General features: G+C 49.8%; 1 protein-coding gene across 1 annotated transcript in view; it reads right to left on the reverse strand.

Annotated features, from left to right (window-relative positions):
* The window catches only part of ALPL (alkaline phosphatase, biomineralization associated), a 57,628-nt gene that overhangs the window by 14,720 nt on the left and 23,181 nt on the right, over nucleotides 1-19,727 (reverse strand). Inside the window, exons 2-3 of the mRNA XM_082647899.1 lie at nucleotides 4,829-4,992; nucleotides 73-192 (exon numbers count right to left, since the gene is read on the reverse strand). Of these exons, the coding sequence (XP_082504025.1) occupies nucleotides 73-192; nucleotides 4,829-4,889 (181 nt within the window). The 5' untranslated portion in view covers nucleotides 4,890-4,992. The remainder of the gene's footprint in view (nucleotides 1-72; nucleotides 193-4,828; nucleotides 4,993-19,727) is intronic.

The raw sequence follows: 19,727 nt of genomic DNA on the forward strand, positions 1-19,727 counted from the left end.
CACAGCCACCTTCACCTCTGCCTGGCTCCCTGGGCCCCCATCCAGCCCCTCCCTTTGGCCCCCAGGCCTCACCATCTCCAAGGAACATGATGACATTCTTAGCCACGTTGGTGTTGAGAGTCTGAAGCCTCAGGGCATTTTTCAGGGTCTGCTGAGCTTGGTCTCTCCAGTACTTGGGGTCTTTCTCTTTCTCTGTACCGACAGAGAGGCAGAGTTATTTGGGAGGGGGTGGGGCAGCTTCCCATCCCCAGCCACTACAGACACCGACTTCTCATTGCAGAAGGCTGCCTGGACTCGGCAGAGGAAGCAGTAGCTGTCCATCTCAGACAGCCATTGTGAGATCTGCAAAACCTATGCCAGTCCCATCCTCCAAACGAGCCTGTGGACCCTGGGTCTTCTACCTACAACTGAGACTGGAAAAACCAAGGCTCAGAGACACCAAGCGACTTGCCCAAGAAGGCCACACCGCTCTGGCAGACACTGGCAGAGCTGGGCTTCGCTCCAAAGCCCACGCTCTTTCCTTCCACCCAGCAGAGAGACACTGTGCTACGGCAGCAAATGAACTGTGCTAGCACAATTAGGAGGGTGATGTTTAACTCACTCAAGAGAACAAACTACTTCCAACTGCAGGAGCCCCCAGATGTATCCAGCCATCAATTATAAACCCTGCTTGGCTTATTCATTAAAGTAGGCTCCGCAGGAACCTGACTTAGCAACAGCTATTTAGCTGTGCTGGAAAGCAAGACTTGCCTGTTGTTTAACGTATCAAACTTAAAGTAGCCAAGAACAGCCTCCCTCCTGTAAGGATAAGTTAGCAAAGATGTTCTGTGTCCCTAATCTTGAGAAAAACTGGGAACCAGGAATGCCCTCTCCTCTCTCTCTCTCATGTCCATGAGTCTAGTCGTCAATTCTCCAGTGGAAAGAACACTCTAGTGCCCGACAGTCCTCAGTTAGAACCGCATCTGTGCCAAGCAGCAGCTGTGTGGACAAGTGAGTTCCCTGGACCTCAGTCTCCTCCCCGTCAGATGCAGGTGTTTGTACCTTCCTCTCGGGGTCTTCACGAGGACGGGATTTAGATAAGGAAAGCGACATACCTGACCCACAGGAGAGGATCGATGCCCCCCCACCCCAGTGAGTCCTGGAATCCCCTTTTCATACAAGCAGAGGCCCAGGATCCCTTTCCACGGGGGTGGGGGTCCCTGCCACCATCTGCTGGTTTGTCTTCTGTACTTGGGCCCCATCAAACCTGCCCATCAAAATACAGAAGCCTACAGAGGGGAGCTCCTTGGGGATTCTCTCTTTCAGTGGCCTCCATTGCATGGAAGGAAGGCTGAGGCCAGCAGAGGTGGGAGGGTCCTGTCCAAGGCCATGTTACACATTCATAGGCTGAAGACACAGGCCTCATCCCTTGGCCCAGCTCAGGCCCATGCTGTGCGGGTGAAGAGCACAGCTCTCCTTTCTTACACACTCATGGTACCCAGGCTCGTGCCAAGTGCCCCGTACACGGCAACAGTGCTTTCCCCTCCCCCCAGCCTTACAGGGTGGCTACCATTACTTCCTCCACGTTGCGGAATGAGGAAACAGGATTCTGAAACTGAGCCGCAGGGGAACCCACACATCTCCATGGCTGTGCTCCTGCCTGGGGCAGGTAGCGCAGGCAAGGAGATGGAAGGAAGCAGTTCTCCACCTCAAGCCTGGGACCTACCACGCCCCACTCCTCCCCCTAGAGGTCCCATCCCCACCCTGATCCCTTAGTCCCCCACCTTCACGCTGGCAGCCCCCCAGCGCCACATCTCTCTTCTGAAGCTCCCCAATTTCAGACCTCACGGGCGGAGGCCCCTGGCTGGAGCCCGGAGAGCCCTGGCCCTTCCATCCAGCTGTGCACCTTTAGGCAAGTTCCTGCCACTCAAGTTTCTGCCCCAGAAAAATAGGAGGACATAGCTACTCGCAGGCAGTTCTAGGATCAAGTGAGGTAAAGCCTGGGCAAGTGCCCTGAGCCAGTGTTTTTTTTTTTTTAAACTTGGGTTTGTTTTATTTCCAAATATAAGCTTTTCTTATAAATTTATTTATCTATTTTTAATTATTTATTTTATTTATTTATTTTTGGGCTGAATTGGGTCTTCGTTGTTGCATGCGGGCTTTCTCTAGTTGCAGCGAGCGGGGGCTACTCTTCATTGCAGTGTGCGGGCTTCTCATTGTGGGGGCTTCTCTTTGTTGCAGTGTGCGGGCTTCTCATTGTGGTGGCTTCTCTTTGTTGCAGAGCACGGGCTCTAGGTGTGCAGGCTTCAATAGTTGTGGCACATGGGCTCGGAAGTTGTGGCTCACGGGCTCTAGAGTGCAGGCTCAGTAGTTGTGGCACACGGGCTTAGTTGCTCCGCAGCACGTGGGATCTTCCCGGACCAGGGCTCGAACCCATGTCCCCTGCATTGGCAGGAGGATTCTTAACCACTGTGCCACCAGGGAAGTCCTATAAATTTATTTTTTAATTGAAGTATAGTTGACTTACAGTGTTGTGTTAATTTCTGCTGTACAGCAAAGTGAGTCAGTTATACACATAGATACGTTCTTTTTCATATTCTTTTCCATTATGGTTTATCCCAGGATATTGAATATAGTTCCCTGTGCTATACAGTAGGACCTTGTTGTTTCTCCATTTTACATGTAACAGTTTGCATCTGCTAACTGCAAACTCCCTGGGCTAGTGGTTTTCATCAGGGATCCCACTAGCTCTGGGCGGGTTTCAATCTCCCTCCTGCCTTCCTCCCACATACCACGGTGCCAGGGCTTTGGTCAAGGAGCTTCTTTGGCCATTTGGGTGCCATCTGGGTGGTGATGAACTTCTACCCACCTTGCCCTCCCCCAGCACCTGGCACAGCACCCCCGGGGCTGGGCTGCCATCAGCCTCCCCATTCCCGTTGCTACTTCTCCAGGTGAGCCCTGTTACCCGTTTGCCAGTTCCCTGCTGTGCCTGCTCCCTGAAGGACTGGGACTCGGGCAGAGCCCTTGTCTTTTTCACCAGCACCATCCCAGGGTCCGAGAAGGGTTCAGTGGGTGTCAAACTGACTTTATTGTCAGAGGACTGGTTTAAGCAATGGTGGCTTTGGACAAGTGAGTATCAGGAGGCCATTGTGTTTGGAGACCATTAAATGACACTCAGAAATGCTCGTGCTGTAATGAATGCTACGTGAAGAGTGCTTGTCAGTACGTACTGTATGACTCCATTTATACAAAGCTCAAAACAGGCAAAACTCGACTAAGGTGACAGGAGTTAGCCTAATCACTTCCTCTGGCTTGGGGCAGGGCAGGGCGGGGGCAGTGGTTGGGAGGGGCACAGGAAAGCCCTTGGTGTCCCATGATCAATATTCTTTCTTGATCCCAGTGATGGTTACATGGGTACAAAAATATGTCAAAACTCATCAAGCTATACATTTAAGATCTGTGCACTTTGCTGTAAGTTACACCTAATTTTTTAAAAAAAGTTAAAGACCATGATGTAACACCATTACACACCCATCAGAATGACTAAAATGAAACATGCAAAAAACTGAAGTGCTGAATATTTGAAGATTTTTCGTTTTGTCACTTTTTCGTCTTCTCACATTTCATCCATCTGCTCATCTTTTGCTCAGGTGGGTTGTGAGTGCTGAGAAAGCAGGGACTCGGTCCCAGAGTGACCTTGGGCCCCCAAGGACACAAGCCGAAAGGCATCATGGGATCGCAGAGGGAGCAGTGGCCTGGGAATCTAGCGGCTCAGGTTCAGTCCCCAGGGCTGCTACTGACTTGCTGTGTGACCTGGGAGGGCCAGTCCCTTCTCTGAATCCCAATTCCCTCATCTGTTGAAATATATTCTTCCTACGAGCACCCACTCCCTGCCTGCACTGTGACTGTCCCTTATAATTCCCACAACAGCCCTAAGGAGGAGAGATTATTATCTCCACTGGACAGATGGAGAAATTAAGGTTCAGGGAGGGCAAGTGGGGACTTCCAGCCACATGATGGACTGAGCCAAGGAGGGCTCCTCTCCTACAACAGACACTAAAATGTTGAAAAAAAAAAATCAAGAACAGTATATTACTTGAAAAAGGAAGAAAAGGGGGAAGGGAAACCCCCAGGAGGCAGAAATTCAGAGGGTATTCAAAACCAGAAAGGTAAACAGGAGCTGAGGCCGAAGGACCCTTGCAGTGTCAGACCAAACACAAGTCTAGGCTGAAACTTTTCAGGTACATGTTTTGCCTGGGAGCTATGGAAGGGATGGGGACAGAAAGCCAGTCATCAAAATGTGAACTCAACTCCAAATCTGCGCCTGAATTTATAGTGTAAGAACCAAAAACTGAGAAATTAACATAAGTACTCTCATAGAATTAGTTGAAGAATCAAACACAATACTGCACTGTAGAAACACTTTTGTACGAGTTTACAACAGGAAACAAATACAAAACGACAACAACAAAAGAACTGCTGAAGGTGAGTTTACAAGCAAGAATTACAAAATATAAGGAAATGTACTATCATGAGGGAGAGTTAAGCAGACGAAGCCAACAGGAGACTTAACATACCGCGACTTGGAAGAGTTTATAGAATAAAGTTCTATTTCAGATTCTTTGAGTTAAGAGAGAATAGAAACCCCAATTAAAGAATAATAAAAAGGGAAAAAGAGTGACCTTTCCAACACTAGCACGTGTAGAGGCTGGGATTTCCTGCTCTGAACATTTGTTTCCAGCTCTTAAATACTTTGGATGGTTCTATGACCCTGAACACAGACACTGCCCTCATCCTATCCTACCTGCACCATGTCTCCCCCTCCCTCCACCCTTGCCCCCAATCCTACCTGGCACTAAGGAGTTGGTAAGGCAGGTGCCAATGGCCAGCACTAAGAATGGTGAAATCATGGTGCACTCCAAGACCTGCTGTTTCTCTGGAGCCCAGAGGTATGATGGATATGGGTGGGAAGGGTGGGCTGCCAGTGGTCAGTAGTTAATTGATGTTCCAATCCTAGAAAAAAAAAAAAAAAAGACATGAAGGTCACAGCTCCAGAGTTCATTTGTTCATTCACTTATTTATTCGTTGATTCATTCATTATTCACCTATTACAAGACACTAGGCATTTAGATGCAAAGCCTAGGGGGTCCCTCCCTCAAGAAGCTTCATCACATAAACAGTTGTATAGACATAAATGAGTTCCATGCTGCAAAGCGGTTCCTTCTCCTTTCCCAAGTGAATTCCCACTTTCAATCCACCTGAAGCCCAGAACCCACCAGAGTTCACGTTCTGTGTAGTGCTTCTCAAACTGCAGCATGCATCAGAATCTTCTAGAAGGATTGCTGAAACAGATTCCAGTACCCTCCACCCCTCGCCCAGAGACTCCAGCTGCATTTCTAACAAGCTCCCAGGTGCTGCAGCTACTGCTGCTGCTGGTTCGTGGACCCCACTTTGAGAAGCACTGTTCTAGAACATCAGCCTTTAGCCTTGAATTACCCATGTCCCAAGCACATCAGAGACAAAACCAAGAGTCCACCTTTTCTTACAGGGACACCTACATTTGCTCTTACAGGACAACTGTATTTGCTACGTTCTACAGCTTGTCATTTATGGCGAGAGATATAAAAACTATAGGAGGGACATACAGGAAAAGATTCTTATAAATGTGGCCATTTCTGGGCAGTGACATTTTAGATGACTCATTATTTTTTCATTGTCTTTTTTGCATTTTCCAAATTTTCCTTCTGTGTTGAGATGTTACCTTTATAATTTTTTAAAAAAATGTTATTAAAAAAAAACTGGAAGGAAATACACCAAAATGTTAACTGGTTTTCTCTGGGCAGTAGGACTGTGAATGATTATTTCTTCTTTAATTTTTTTTTTGAATTTTCCAAATTGCCTAAAATGAGCATGTATTAATGGCCTAAGAATGTTTTTAAACTGTGGTCATCCTGTTAGGATCACATGGGATAATCCCATTGGCAGCTGTGAAATGTAAATACTAACCATGTTGCGTATAAATGTTACTGGAAGATGAGGAATTTTAAATGGTAAGAGTTTCACTGGGAAATAATGTTATTATTTCCACCAAAATCAAGAGAAAAATGATCATTTCATTTGTTGTGGGAAATGGCAGTGATACACAACATTCTACCATTAGACAGAGTGGGCTGTTAGGTAAGAAACCACTCTAACTGGAAAAAGGGCTTTTGATTCAACCTTAAAAATGTGCATGGAGGGAATTCCCTGATGGTCCAGTGGTTAAGACTCTGCACTTCTACTGCAGGGGGGCACGGGTTCGATCCCTGGTTGGGGAACTAAGATCCCACATGCCATGAGGTACGGCCAAAAAAAATTTTTTTTAAGTGCACTCCGGTGCTTTTCTACTGCGTTCCTTGTCCACCTGGCTCCTTACAAACGTGGCTTGGGGCAGGGACAGGTGGCGGGAAGGAAAGCACAGGAATTGAAAGGAAATACCTTTCATCTAACGTCTAACAGCATTTAACTCTGAGTGGTGGGATTTCAGACGACTTCTAATTCTTTAAGTCTACTTCAGTTTCCAAACATTACTAGAGTAAATTCTAACATCAGAAAAAAAGTTATTAAATTGATATACAATATCGGTACAATCACTGCATGTACCTCTCTGTTTTGAAAGTAATTCCTTCCTGGTCCATCTCACCTACCACACTGGGAGCTTCTAAGAGCAGAGACTTTGCCTTGTTCGTTTCCACTCCAGTGCCTGGCATAGTAAGTACTTACATCATCAGTTGAAAGTCAGTGCTCTAAGAAGTGGAGGTAGGGAGGAATCACCCCCAAATCCTCCCTTTGTGTGTGAAGAAAAGTCCAAGTGTTGGCAAGGAATTGGGACTACCAGAGCATCTGTTCACTGCTGGTAGAGTGTAGATTGGTACAACCACTTTGGAAAACTGACAGTACTACCAAGGTGACACCATACACATGCCCTCTGACCCATTTAACTTCAACAGAAATGTACATGTGTTCACCAAAAGAATATATAAGAATGTTCATATCAGCCCTGTTCATAATGGCTTCAAAACTCTGTCCAACTTCAGCAGGATGGATAAATCCATTGTATGGGTTCACAAGAAGGTAAGCCACACACAACAATGAGAATGAATAATTGAGAACCCTATACACCAACATGGATGAATCCCGCAAAGGTGAGGCTGAGCGAAGGAAGCTGACCCGAGAGTATATATAGTGTGATTCTAATGATATAAAGCAGGGGTCGCCAACCCCGGGCCTCGGACCGGTACTGGTCCTCAGCCTGTGAGGAACCAGGCCACCCAGCAGGAGGTGAGCGGCGTGCGAGCGAGTGACGCTTCATCTACTGCTCCCCATCGCTCGCTTTCCCACCTGAACCATTTCCCCCCGCCCCGTGAAAAACTGTCTTCCACAAAATGGGTCCCTGGTGCCAAAAAGGTTGGGGATCGTTGATATAAAGTATAAAACCCAAGGGGGGGGAGGGGCAATATAGGGGTAGGGGATCAAGAGGTACAAACTACTATGTATAAAATAAGCTACAGGGCTTCCCTGGTGGTGCCGTGGTTGGGAGTCCGCCTGCCGATGCAGGGGACACGGGTTCGTGCCCCGGTCCGGGAGGATCCCACATGCCGCGGAGCGGCTGGGCCCGTGAGCCATGGCCGCTGAGCCTGCGCGTCCGGAGCCTGTGCTCCGCGGCGGGAGAGGCCACAACAGTGAGAGGCCCGCGTACCGCAAAAAAAAAAAAAAAAAAAAAGCTACAAGGATATATTGTACAGCATCGGGAATATTGCCTGTATTTTATAATTATAAATGGAAAATAACCTTTAAAAATTGTGAATCACTATACAGTACACCTGTAACTTACATAATATTGTACATCAACTATATACTTCAATTTAAAAGAATTTTTTGAAAAGTATAAAAACCAACTAAGGGTATTACAAGACAGGATAAAGGCAGAGGGAGATTTGACACAGAAGAGAAGGCTGAGTGAGGACAGAAGATTCATAGAAGGAAGATGCTAAGCGACTGGCTTTGAAGAAAAAGGCCACAAGCCAAAAAATACAGGCGCCTCCAGAAGCTAGAAAGGCGAGGAAGTGGATTCCCTCTGGAGCCTCCCCAGAAGGGAGCGGCCCCACCAATGTGTTGATTCTCAGCCCCAAAGACTCTCTTGGAGCTCCTGACTTCCAGAACTGAGGATAACTTTGTATTGTTTTAAGTCACTGTGTTTGCGGTCATTTGTTATGGCAGCGACAAGAAAGTGAATATTGAACATCAAAAAAAAAAAAAAAAAAAGGCACTCTGCCTTATATGGGTGGGTTCAATCTGAAAATCCAACATGCTGTCAATTGAGGATATAGACATTTTGCTGTATGTATGTTATACTTCAATAAAATGAAAGCACTACTCTCTCAGATTATATGAACAATCCCTAAAGGACACTGATAAAATGTTCACCGTAATAACTTATGTGGTAGACAGAGCTGTATGATCTCCTTTGTAGATAGGAAAAACAAGGCTCTGAAAGGAAAAGTGACTCGCCCAAGGTTACAAACAAGCAGGTAGCAGAGCTGAACTCTAACCACTAAGCTGCCAATTACAAAATTAGCAACGAGGTTACCACGGTGATCCCCCAAGGGTGGGATCACCAACTACAGGTTCACCAACTACAGGATGAAGGTTCTGAACTTTAACACATGGATAGATTCGTGGATATGGATATCCACATGGATATCCACCACAATCAGGATAGAGAACAGCTCTGCCAGCCCAAAAAACTCTCTTGTGCTTTCGCTTTGTAGTCAGAAGCTGCCCATGCCTGTACCTGGCAGCCACAGGTCTATTCTCCATCACTATAGCTTTTTTTTTTAACTAATTAATTTATTTTATTTATTTATTTTTGGCTGCGTTGGGTTCGTTGCTATGCGTGGGCTTTCTCTAGTTGCAGTGAGTGGGGGCTATTCTTTGTTGCGGTGCGCGGGCTTCTCGTTGCAGTGGCTTCTTGTTACGGAACACAGGCTCTAGGTGCACAGGCTTCAGTAGTTGTGGCATGCAGGCTCAGCCGTTGTGGCACACGGGCTTAGTTGTTCCGCTGCATGTGGGATCTTCCCGGACCAGGGCTCGAACCCGTGTCCCCTGAATGGGCAGGAGGATTCTTAACCACTGTGCCACCAGGGAAGCCCCATCAGTATAGTTTTGATTGATATTGTATTAAATCTGTGGATCAATATGGGGAAGATTTGCATTTTGACAATATTCAGTCTTCCAATCATGAACACAGTATGTCTCTCTGTGCGTTTAAATCTTATAGTCTTCATCATACAGATCCTGTTAGATTTATACTGTTGTATTGCACTTTGGGGGAAGCTATTAAAATAGCATTGCTTTTTTCTTCTTTTGGCCACGCCATGCAGCATGTGGGATCTTGGTTCCCCGACCAGGGATCGAACCCCTGCCCCCTACAGTGGAAGTGCAGAGTCTCAACCACTGGACCCCCAGGGAAGCCCCTTTTCTGTTTTGTTTTCTTTTTGGCCGTGCTGCGTAGCTTGCAGGATCTTAGTTCCCTGACTAGGAACTGAACCTGGGTCCTTGCCATCTTCTGTGTAGTCAATCATGTCATTGACAAATAGGGACAGTTTTAGTTCTTCCTATCCAATCTTTATGCCTTTTATTTCTTTTTCTTGCTTTATTGTGCTGGCTAGGACTTCCAGCACCATGCTGAATAGGAGAGGGAAGAGTGGACATCCTCACCTTGTTCCTAATCTTAGAGGAAAAGCATTCAGCCTTTCAGCATTTGGGGCGGTGTTTTGAGGTGTGAGGTGGAGTAAATTTGGTGGGGAAAATCAGGAACGTGGTTTTGGACATGTTGAGTTTAAGATGAAGTGGAGATGTTAAGCGGAACATTGCATATAGGCATCTGGCAACCGGGAAAGAGTTCTTGGCTAGAGGTATACACTTGGGAACCCTGGGCATAAAGGTGGCATTTAAAACCTTAATCAAACTTACAAGATCATTTAAGAAGAGGGAATGGGGGTGTACAGAACTATATGATAAAAGCCCTCAGAAAACCAGGAATTGAAATAATATTTTTAAATTGATAAAGACTTTATATATCAAAAAAACCCTACAGAACGATCATATTTATTGAAGAAACTTTTGGCGTGTTCCCTTTAACACTGGCTTATGATTAGAAGATTTGGGGGCAACCTCTAGGTCCATAACTAGGGGAAGGAAGTTATAAAGAGTGGTGGGGCAATAACTATGTGGCAGGAGTATTAAAACTAGAAGTAAAACAGTAGGATCGGTGGAGTTTAAAAACACAGGATTTCAGTAGTTCGTATGTCAGTGTAAACCACACTCATATACACAACACAGCGTTACTTGCAAGGACACTTATAAATTCAACAACATATTAAATAAAGCATATTAGCATGAAGACCTTTGGAGGGTGATGGGATTGGTACTGGGGAGCAGGTATGAAGGGGAAAATGAGCAAATAAAACAAAAACTGAGCTCATGATAGTACCCCACGCACTGAGGAATATGACTTGTTCAACCCTCTGCACCGCAGGTCCAAAACAAACACATAAATAAGGTCCAAAGCAAACACATAAATAAGGAAAAATAAAAGTGAAGCGTGGCTCCAGGAGCTCTAAAGGGCTCATGCAGCCCTGCACGGTTATTCTCATTCGTCTCTCTTCTCTGCTAGCCCGACACTCTGTGCGAGTAAAGACCATCTCTTCTCCATCTCTGACTCCCAACCCCGTGCACATAGAATCAGCTCTGAAAATGCTAACTTCATGAAAAGCTCCATGATTCAGGCTGGAATGCTTTGAATTTTGGCCCCAGAGATGTGGCATTGAGAAGGGCCTGTTCTGGAGACACTCAGGTGCCTTCTCCCATTGCCTCTGCCTGGAAAGGAGAATCTAGGAAACCCTTCAGGAGCCAGAGTCTCCCCTGCTGGCTCCTCTTCACGGCCCCCGTCCCTACTCAGAGGCTCCAGGTCCGCTCTCTGGCAGCCCTAGATGCTGGGCTCCGTGGGGCCCAGCCTGGGGCTGAGGGGCCCCAGCTGCCCACCACCCTCTGCCAATGCTCCACCAGTTCATAATGGAGCCTCCGGGTGTGTGCCAGCCCCATCGTTCCCCACCTCCCAGCCGAACCATCTCTGCCAGGCTCCCAGCTACATGCCCTGACTATTCATGACAAGTGTGCAGAAGCCCTGGCTGCGCTCTGGCCTTGGAGGAGAAACAGCCACTTGGCAGGTCAGGGGAGGGAGCGGAGGCTGGGCCTTGCCCCTGGGGACTGACTCAGCATCCTGGGACAGAGGGCACTGGAGCCCTTTGGAGCTGGGCAGAAAGCCAGCCCTGGGCTGGGTCTCAAAAGGTCCAGGACAAATGACAGAACAATAGGACTGATAAGAATCACTACCACTTCTTGGGCATCTCACTTGATCCTCACAAGTGTTATTAACTCCTGTTTTACCGTTTAGGAAACTGAGCAAAGGATCTCAGCTCGTCCATGGCCAAGTGCAATTCGATCCCAAGCTGACTCAACCTCTCTGGGCCTCAGTTTCCCCACCACGGAGAGGGAGAGAGACCGGCGCCCACCTTTCCACTATCCCTCAAGAGCAAATAGAAGCCAAATGAACTTAGGGCGGGAGATCTGGCAGAGGAAGGGGTCGGGCCGGGGTGAGTTCTACCTGAGCGGCCTGGCCAGGCGGCAGGTGAAGAAGCAGACCAGGCTCAAGGTCAGCGCCAGGAGGAGAAGGCTGAGGACCGCTGTGAGGACCACGTCCATGGTGGGGAACGGGAGGGCCATCTTGGGTGAAGAGAGCCCCACGGAGTAGCCAGCACAACCTGCAACACCTAGTCACAGTAGCCTTGGATGTCTGCTCCAAAGCTCTGGGTCAGTGGCGGTGACCTGGCTTTGTTCCCTGGGGTTAATCTTTGGGGCTTAGCTCAGGAGGGGTGAAATGGGAGGGAGGACAGTCCATGGGGCTCCCCTCCCCCAGCCCAGTCCTTCCCCACCTGAAGCTTGTTCATTCCTCTTTGTCCATTTATTCTTTATTCCCAAACATTTACTGAATACTTGCTATGTACCTGGCTCTGTTCTAGGTACTAAGGACTCAGTGCGGAGGAGGACAGACACAGTCTCCCTCAGTGGGGAATGGGAGGGGAGTTGGAGGGGGTCCTGCAACATCAAACTGGGCTGCAGCAGCTGCTCGGGGAGGGAGTGCCGCTAAAGGTCAGCCCAGGAACATCTCACCTGCAGGGTCAGAGAGAGGGAACATAGAACCGCCCAGCGCCTCCGGCAAGCCTTGCTGGTTGGGACTCTGTTCATTCACTGATGGAGTCATTTATGGCTGCCATAAAGCAGCCTCTGGGTGAAGGGCTCTGGAAGGAGTGTGTGCTGGTCAGAGTAGGCTGCAGGTCAGACCCAAGAAGGGACTTCCCCAGAGGGTGCTAGGCCAGGTGTTGGCATAGAGCAAGGCTCAGACCTCCAGCCGCTGCAGACAGCACCCCATCTCGACAAAAAAACAGAGGCGGGAGCGCCTGGGGAGGCTTGGCGTCAGCCCTGCCTGCTGCCAAGCCACTGCATCTTTAGGGCTGTGATGACAAGCCAGCTGTCCCTCTGAGCACCTCCAGCCTCAGCACCTCTGCACACTGCGTTCCCTGGTCTGGAATGTTCCCTGCTGTCCACCCGATAAAGTCCTCCCATCACCCTTCCCCCTTGACCTCAGCTCTGCTGGGCTGTCCTGCAGCCCAGCCCCAGCCCAGGCGGTAGTTACAGTTCCTCCCCAGTCTCCCAAAACCCAGCCGCTCAAGACCTTGGTCACGTTTATCAGAGTTGGAGAACCATGGGGTGAGCTCCTAGAGAGCAGGGATCTTGCTCTGTGGATGCTGGCAGCCCCACGGCTGGCAGAGCCGGGTGCACAGCCGGCTGGCCGGGCAGGAATGTGGGTAGGTGGGTGGAAGGGTGGCGGGTCAATAGTGAGTGACCAAAGAGGCAGCACGGCAGCAGGAAGCACGCTCTGGAGCCAGGGCTCCAGGCTCAGATCCTGCCTCTGCCCCTCGTAAGCTGAGTAGCTCAGGGCCAGTGACCCCACCCCTGGGGCCTCAGGTTTCTCATCTGCAAAGTGGGAGACGAATAAAATCCATAGGGTCCTTGTAAGGATTATATGAGTTAATGCACAGAAAGGCTTAAAACAGGGCCTGGGACACAGTAAGTGGGCAATGAATTCACCCAGCAGCCGTGATCACCGGGCAGGGGAGGATGGAGTGAGGGGTAAGTGGGCAGGTGAGGGCCTGGAGCTGAGAAGGGACAGACCCTTCTCTGCCCACTCGGCCAGCAGCCATTTACCCTTGTGCTCATCACAGACCTGCCCACCTGGAAGGCCCACAAGGTCTTTCCAGCTCCAAGGCTCTAGAAACCAAAAAGCTTACCTGGCTGCTATGCACCTCCACTTGGGGGAGGGGTTAATTAGGGGGTGGAGGTTCCAGTTCCTATACTCAAGGGGCGCTACGTTTCCTGAGAGGACCAGATTTTCTGTCTGCCTGTCTCTCTCTCACAGACAAACATCCCACCAGGAGGCCAGATGCTTTCTCTTCCTCTTGAAGGAGAAAGAGAAAGAGACCACCTAGGGTCAGCCGGGAAGCTTCCATGGAGTGGGTGGGAGGAGAGCCAGGCGGGAAGGATGGTAGGGTTGAGATGAACAGAGAGAGAAACAGTGCTCTCTACAGGAGAACCTGAACGTGCAAAGGCAAGGAGGTAGGAATGAAGTACTTAGAGGTCGGGGAGAAAGGCAGGAGCCGACAGCTGGTGACAGAGGACAGAGAGGCAGCCGGGACCGACCACAAAGGGCTTCTTCGCTCCCTGAGCTCAGCCTGGTCAAGAGCGGGCGCTTGGCGTCCCCGCCTGACTTACACGTCTCTTGCCAGCCCATTTCACAGGTGAGGACTTTGCAGCTCAGATGGTCTGCCCCTCGCCCAAGGCCACACAGCAGAGCTGGAATCGGAAGCCTCAGCGGTCTGGGTTCCAGAGCTAAAGATCTTTCTGTGGCTTCCTGGGGTGCCTGGCCGGTCTGGATGCCACAGACTGGCTCTGTGGGCAGAGGACAGGAGCCAGTCAAGGTTCATCTGGTGGGAGGAGAGCTGGCAGCAGGGAGGCGGGGGAGGGAGATGGCAGGGCCCAGAGGCACCGTGCCTGGGGTGGCTGGAGCGCCCGGGCAGAGGGGTGTCAGGGATGGCTGTTCCACGGGCACACAGGCTCCCACCATCCCACGCAGAGGACATGTTCTGTCCCAGGCCACCCTGCTCTGAGCCAAGCCTGGGAGCTGAGTGGTAGGATCGGGGGAAGGAGCATGTGCTGTGTTTGTCATCCCCTGCACTCTGGTACCTCACCCAGCACTCCTGCAGTGGGAGCCCCTCTGGTACCAGGAGACGTCGCTATCACAGTGGACAACAAGGAAAGGAAGGCACAGAGAGGGTATACAACCTGCCCAGGGTCACACAGCAATCATCAGCAGGGATAAGTCTCCCCACTAACCAGCTAAGATTTGGGAGGCTATTACCAGAAGCACAAGGCAGTCTGTGAGGCATAGCATGGATACCAGCGTCTTGGAATTCCCGAAATCAGTGATTTCTGTCAACTGAAAAGAACATTTCAAACTGAGGCTACTCTAGAGAAACCCTTACTTGATATACTTTGTCGCTGTATTTGTACTAATAATAGCATACCTTTTACTATGTGCCAGACATTGCTCTAAACACTTTACCTATATTAACTCATTCAATCTCCACAACAACCTACTAGGTAGGCACTATTATTATACCCATCGTACAGGTAACAAACAGAAGCACAGAGACATCGTGCTTGCTCAAGGTCACACAGCCAGAATTCAGCGTCACCTGTAGATGTTTCTGTCCCAGGGCCCAGTACAAACTCCTGAAGCAGTCGGTAAGACTGAAGACCAGCCACATTTGTTCTATCTGCAACATGTACATTATATGTTTGTAGATGAATGGAGTACACACACCTACCATTTGACTTACACACTCTTCCCAGATGTCATTTTATTGCATGTGCATCACAGCCCCCTGAGGCAGGGCTTCTCATCCCCACTTTATGGAAGAGAGGTGAGGTGACTCGCCCCAGGTCACATAGCATGAGAGTGGCCAAGGACTGACTGAGTCCAAGTCCTTGATCACAGGTGGTCTGCCCTGCGGTGTGCAGCAGAGACGGGGGGCGGGGTGGGGAAGACCTCGGCTGGAGACCTGGCTCCACCCCTGGACAGGCCAGTGACCCTGGACACACCCCTCCTCCCCCACAATCTCCTACTTCAGCTGGTCCCCATGCAGGACCCTGGACCACCGTGGCTCTTCCCCCCTCCCTGCCCCCGATGCCCCATGTGCTCTGGCAGCCTTCCCCTAGGAGATGAAACCTCCATTCCATAGACAGCCCCACACAGGCCCTGTAAGACGAGGCTGAGGCGGCTCTGGACTTCAGGGAAATAGGCCATGAACTTGTAACCTTCTGAGTGGCGGCCAACACAAGCAGTATCCCTGGGTGGCAAGTGCCCGGTTTCTCGAATGCCCAGCTTGCGTCAGAACAGGGAGTACACAGATGTTCCCAGAGACAGGTCTCACTGCCCTGGGCCCATGGTAACAGCACTCCTCGTATTCCCAGAGAACCTTCCAGCTGGTAGAGGCTCCTGGCACTATTACGTTTGATATCCATGGTGACCCTGGGAGGTACAGGGCAGGGATGCACCCCAACCTCCAGGCAGGAAATATGGACCCACAGAGGTGAGGGTCTCACCCAAGGGCGCACAGCTGAGCAGAGCCCCCAGATTGCTTACTGGCTTTATGACCTTGGGCACATCACTTCCCCTTTCTGGGCCTCAGTTTCCTCACTGGTCCAATGGGGATAATCACAGAGAGTGCCTATATCACTGTGCTATTATAAGAAGGATAATTGCACAATAAACAATGAGATCAAGGCCCAGGGCTTGGCCCATATTAAACACTCAAAATAAACGTTAGCTAGTAGTAAAGGTGATAACGAGTGTGCCAGGCACTGTTCTAAGTGCTTTCCAGGCATTCCTTCATCTACTCCTCACAACACCATGTGGTGGGTGCTATCATTGCTCCCACTGCACAGAGAAGTTAAGTAACTTGGCCAGGGTCACACAGCTATTAACAGGACACTATGAAGGGGGAAAAGGAGAAACTCAGAATGAATGAAGCCCCTATTATGTACTGGGAGGTTTTTGTTCAGCCTTCTAAGAAACCAGTCATGTGGGAATTATCAGCCTGGGTCAGAAGAGAAAACTGAGGCTCAGAAGGGAGAGGGAAGTGCGGGGTCACACAGCAACCATGTGGGAGAGCTGGGATGCAGGCCAGGCCTGACTGGCTCCGTATTCAGTGTGTTGGCTCCCCTGTCTCAGTCACATGCCAGAACAGCTTCCATCATGGTCACCATTATGGGCAGCAGACCCCAATGCCTTGGCCACCCCCGGTACAGGGAGCCCCACGTCAGTGTGTCACGTGACCTCCCTCTGCCTGTGTGGCAGTGTGCGTGTGTGAGTTTGTGTGCACGTGTATGCGCGCACATGCTGGGGTCCTGGCAGTGAGCGAGGCAGGGCTCCCATTGTGTGTGTACCCAGCCCCGTGACCAGTCCTCACATCAGGCTGTTCCCTCTGCCCACAGACCAGCTCCTCCTGGGCTTTCACATGATTGCAGCTTCCTGGGGACCTCTCATATCTGGAACGGGCACTCCCTCTGTAAAGGGAGGGCCTTCAGTCACACTGGCTCCCTCCCGCCCAGGTCAGCCCCTCTGGGTTTATAATTTTACACAAAGAGGCTGAGGTGGGTGGGGGCAGCTCGGGGTTACAAGTCAGAGTCCTGGCCAGTTACTCAAGGGCTGTTTTCTCATCTGCAAAGCAGTGATAATAAGTGCCATTCTGCTTCCAATATTGGCTTCTTAGGAGGGAAGGAACTTTGCAAACTGTAAAGTGCTATGCAGATGTTTCTATGGCTTTCTGTTGTTTCCCCTTCTGATGACTGTAGTAGATACGTGCTATAATTTTTGGCCACCCAGAATCCATTCCCCTTTCCTAACAACACCACAAAGTTTCCTTGGGAAGTGGCTCTCCCTTTTCCAGCCAACTGGTTTGGGTAGGGCTGATCCTACCTCCAGCGGCTCCAGGTGGGTCCTGACTGACTGGCTTAAGCTCAAGGCTCTCTCCACCTGGATGGTGTGTTGTGAGGGAGTGAGGCGATGGGAGGGGCACTGTGTGCAGCCTGAAGATAAGGCAAGCTCTCAGAAGGTAGAGTAGAGAGATGCAGAGAATCTGAGTCTTTGATGCTGCTGCTTGAGCCCCTGGATGCAGCCACGCCTGAAGCCTGCTTCTGAACATTCAAGTTACAGGAGCTAATTAATTCCCCATATTGCTTACCTTGGGTTTTCTGTTACTTGGAACACAGAGTCTGACCTCAGAACTCCAGTTCAGCCTGTTTTTCTCAGCCCCTTACATTGTAAGCAACCACATCATGTCACTCATCTAGTTGTTTCTACCAAAGGAAAAATCTTGCAAACAAGCTAAAGATGGGTCAATAAGTTTCCAGTGCATGGTAAAATGAGGCCAACCAATACAAGCTTGGTTTTCTTCTTGGAATCTATAAACTTGTAGAATTGTAGGAGGTCCTTGGGCAGGATTTGCCTAAAAGCCCTACTGTGTGCAGGACTCAGACCCTCCCCTTCCAAGGTTGTTGTCAGTTGAGTTTAACAACTCTTTGACCACTAGGTTCCAAGTGTCTACTGTGTGGCTGGCCCTGCACTAAGGGCCGCAGGTACAACTTCTGCCTTGTAGGCCCTTCAGTCTAGTGATGATTGGTCACAATACACATTTTTACTGTATTTTACACAAAGCCCTAGGAGGCTGGCATACAGGGGGGAAACTGCTACACCCATTTCACAAGAGGAGGAAACAGAGACTCAGAGAGGTGCGGTGATTTGCCGAACATCCCTCTGGTAAAGAGGGGCAGGGCTAGGCCATAACCCCGGATCTGCCTGCCTCCAAACCCAGTGCTTTTTCTTCTAGCCTTTGTGGTGGCAGGGATGGCACTGGGACTGACATTTCTTTGAGGTAGTCTATTCCACTTAGGGGCCATCAGAATGGTTTAAAAAGCTAAAGAAAGCAGGGAAGCCAAGTATCATGGGCTTCCTGTTTGCCCCAAGAGTCTTGGCTCCATGAGAAGCCCCAGTACTCAGGCCCATCCAGCTTTACTCTCCTAAAGGACTCACCTCCTACAGGCTGTGGCCAGAGACGGCCCAGCCACAACCTTAAAGTCCAGGCCCCAGTTGCTTTCATGGGCAGCCCTTGGCACCCCAAGTGAGCTGTCCTGGCTTCTCTCGTGCCTCTGTCCTGCATCTCTAAGATCCAACTGACACGGCCTCAACATCCCCTATCCCCTAGGGTCTTCCCTATATGTTATTCAACCAACATTCATATGACCTCTGTTTATTGGGCACCTACTATATGCCAGGGGCTGTTCTAGGTGCTCAAATCCCTGCTGGTGGGGTGAGCAGACAATAAGAAAGTAAGTAAAATCAATAGGATGCCAGGTAGTGTAGTGGTAAGTGAGATGGAGGAAAAGAAGTGGGGGAGGAGAGGTGGTATTTGCAGTTTTAAATAAAGAGATCAGAGAAGGTCTCACCACGAAGTCATCTCACTGGAGGCTTGCAATAATCCCACGCAGGCAAGAATGTGATTCCCAAACTGCAGATACAGAAACTGAGGCTTCAGGATTAAATCGAGCCTACACATGCCAATCTAATCAGCTGTGGAGCTGAGGTTCTGGTGCAGGGCTACTGCCGCTCCCCCACGTACCCTCTCCCCTACCAAATGGTACTAGCAGCCCTTTTGCAGGCTCTGAGAGGTAAAGCCACGTATCTGGACCAGCAAGAGTACAGGGCGGGGCTGGAGTCAGCCCTAGTGCCACCCTCTGGAACTGCCTCTTAGCAAGACCTACATCTGCTTCCACAGGCGTCGCTCTTCAGCTTCAGCTCTGGGCTTGCTGAATCTCAGTCCTCCTCTTCGCTGACTCCGTGTCCTCCAAGACCACTGCTCTCTTTCCCAGAGCCCCTTTGGCTCTCTATCCCAGGTCACATGAGACGCTAATCGTCCAACCCACCCTTGTTCTGCCTCCTCAATTAACTTCTGGCCCATCATTAAATCTGCATTTGCATGAAACCTACAAAATACATCTTGTGGACGGCCTAGGCGCACAGACAGCTGGCGTACATGTGTAACGGGGAGGGGGAGTTTCTCACCAAGCTTTTCCATCTGGATTTGTTCAGTAATCTCCCAAAACCCCAGACTAATTCTTCTGAACACTGTGGCATAGTGGAAAGGCCTTGACCATGGAGGAGCTGGATATCGGGTTAAGTCCTGGCTGTGTAGCTTTGAAAGTGACTTTATGTTTGGGGCCGCAGGATCCTTATCCATAAAACAGGGTTACAGATCCTCATTCTGCAAGGTTGTTTTAAAGATAAAATGCAGGGACTTCCCTGGTGGCGCGGTGGTTAAGAATCCGCCTGCCAATGCAGGGGACACGGGTTTGATCCCGGTTCCGGGAAGATCCCACATGCCGCGGAGCAACTAAGCCCATGCGCCACAACTACTTAGCCTGTGCTCTAGAGCTCACGAGCCACAACTACTGAGCCTGAGTGCCACAAC

This window comes from Grampus griseus, assembly GCF_964374135.1.
Source record: "Grampus griseus genome assembly, chromosome: 1".
In the NCBI taxonomy this organism is placed as follows: domain Eukaryota; kingdom Metazoa; phylum Chordata; class Mammalia; order Artiodactyla; family Delphinidae; genus Grampus; species Grampus griseus.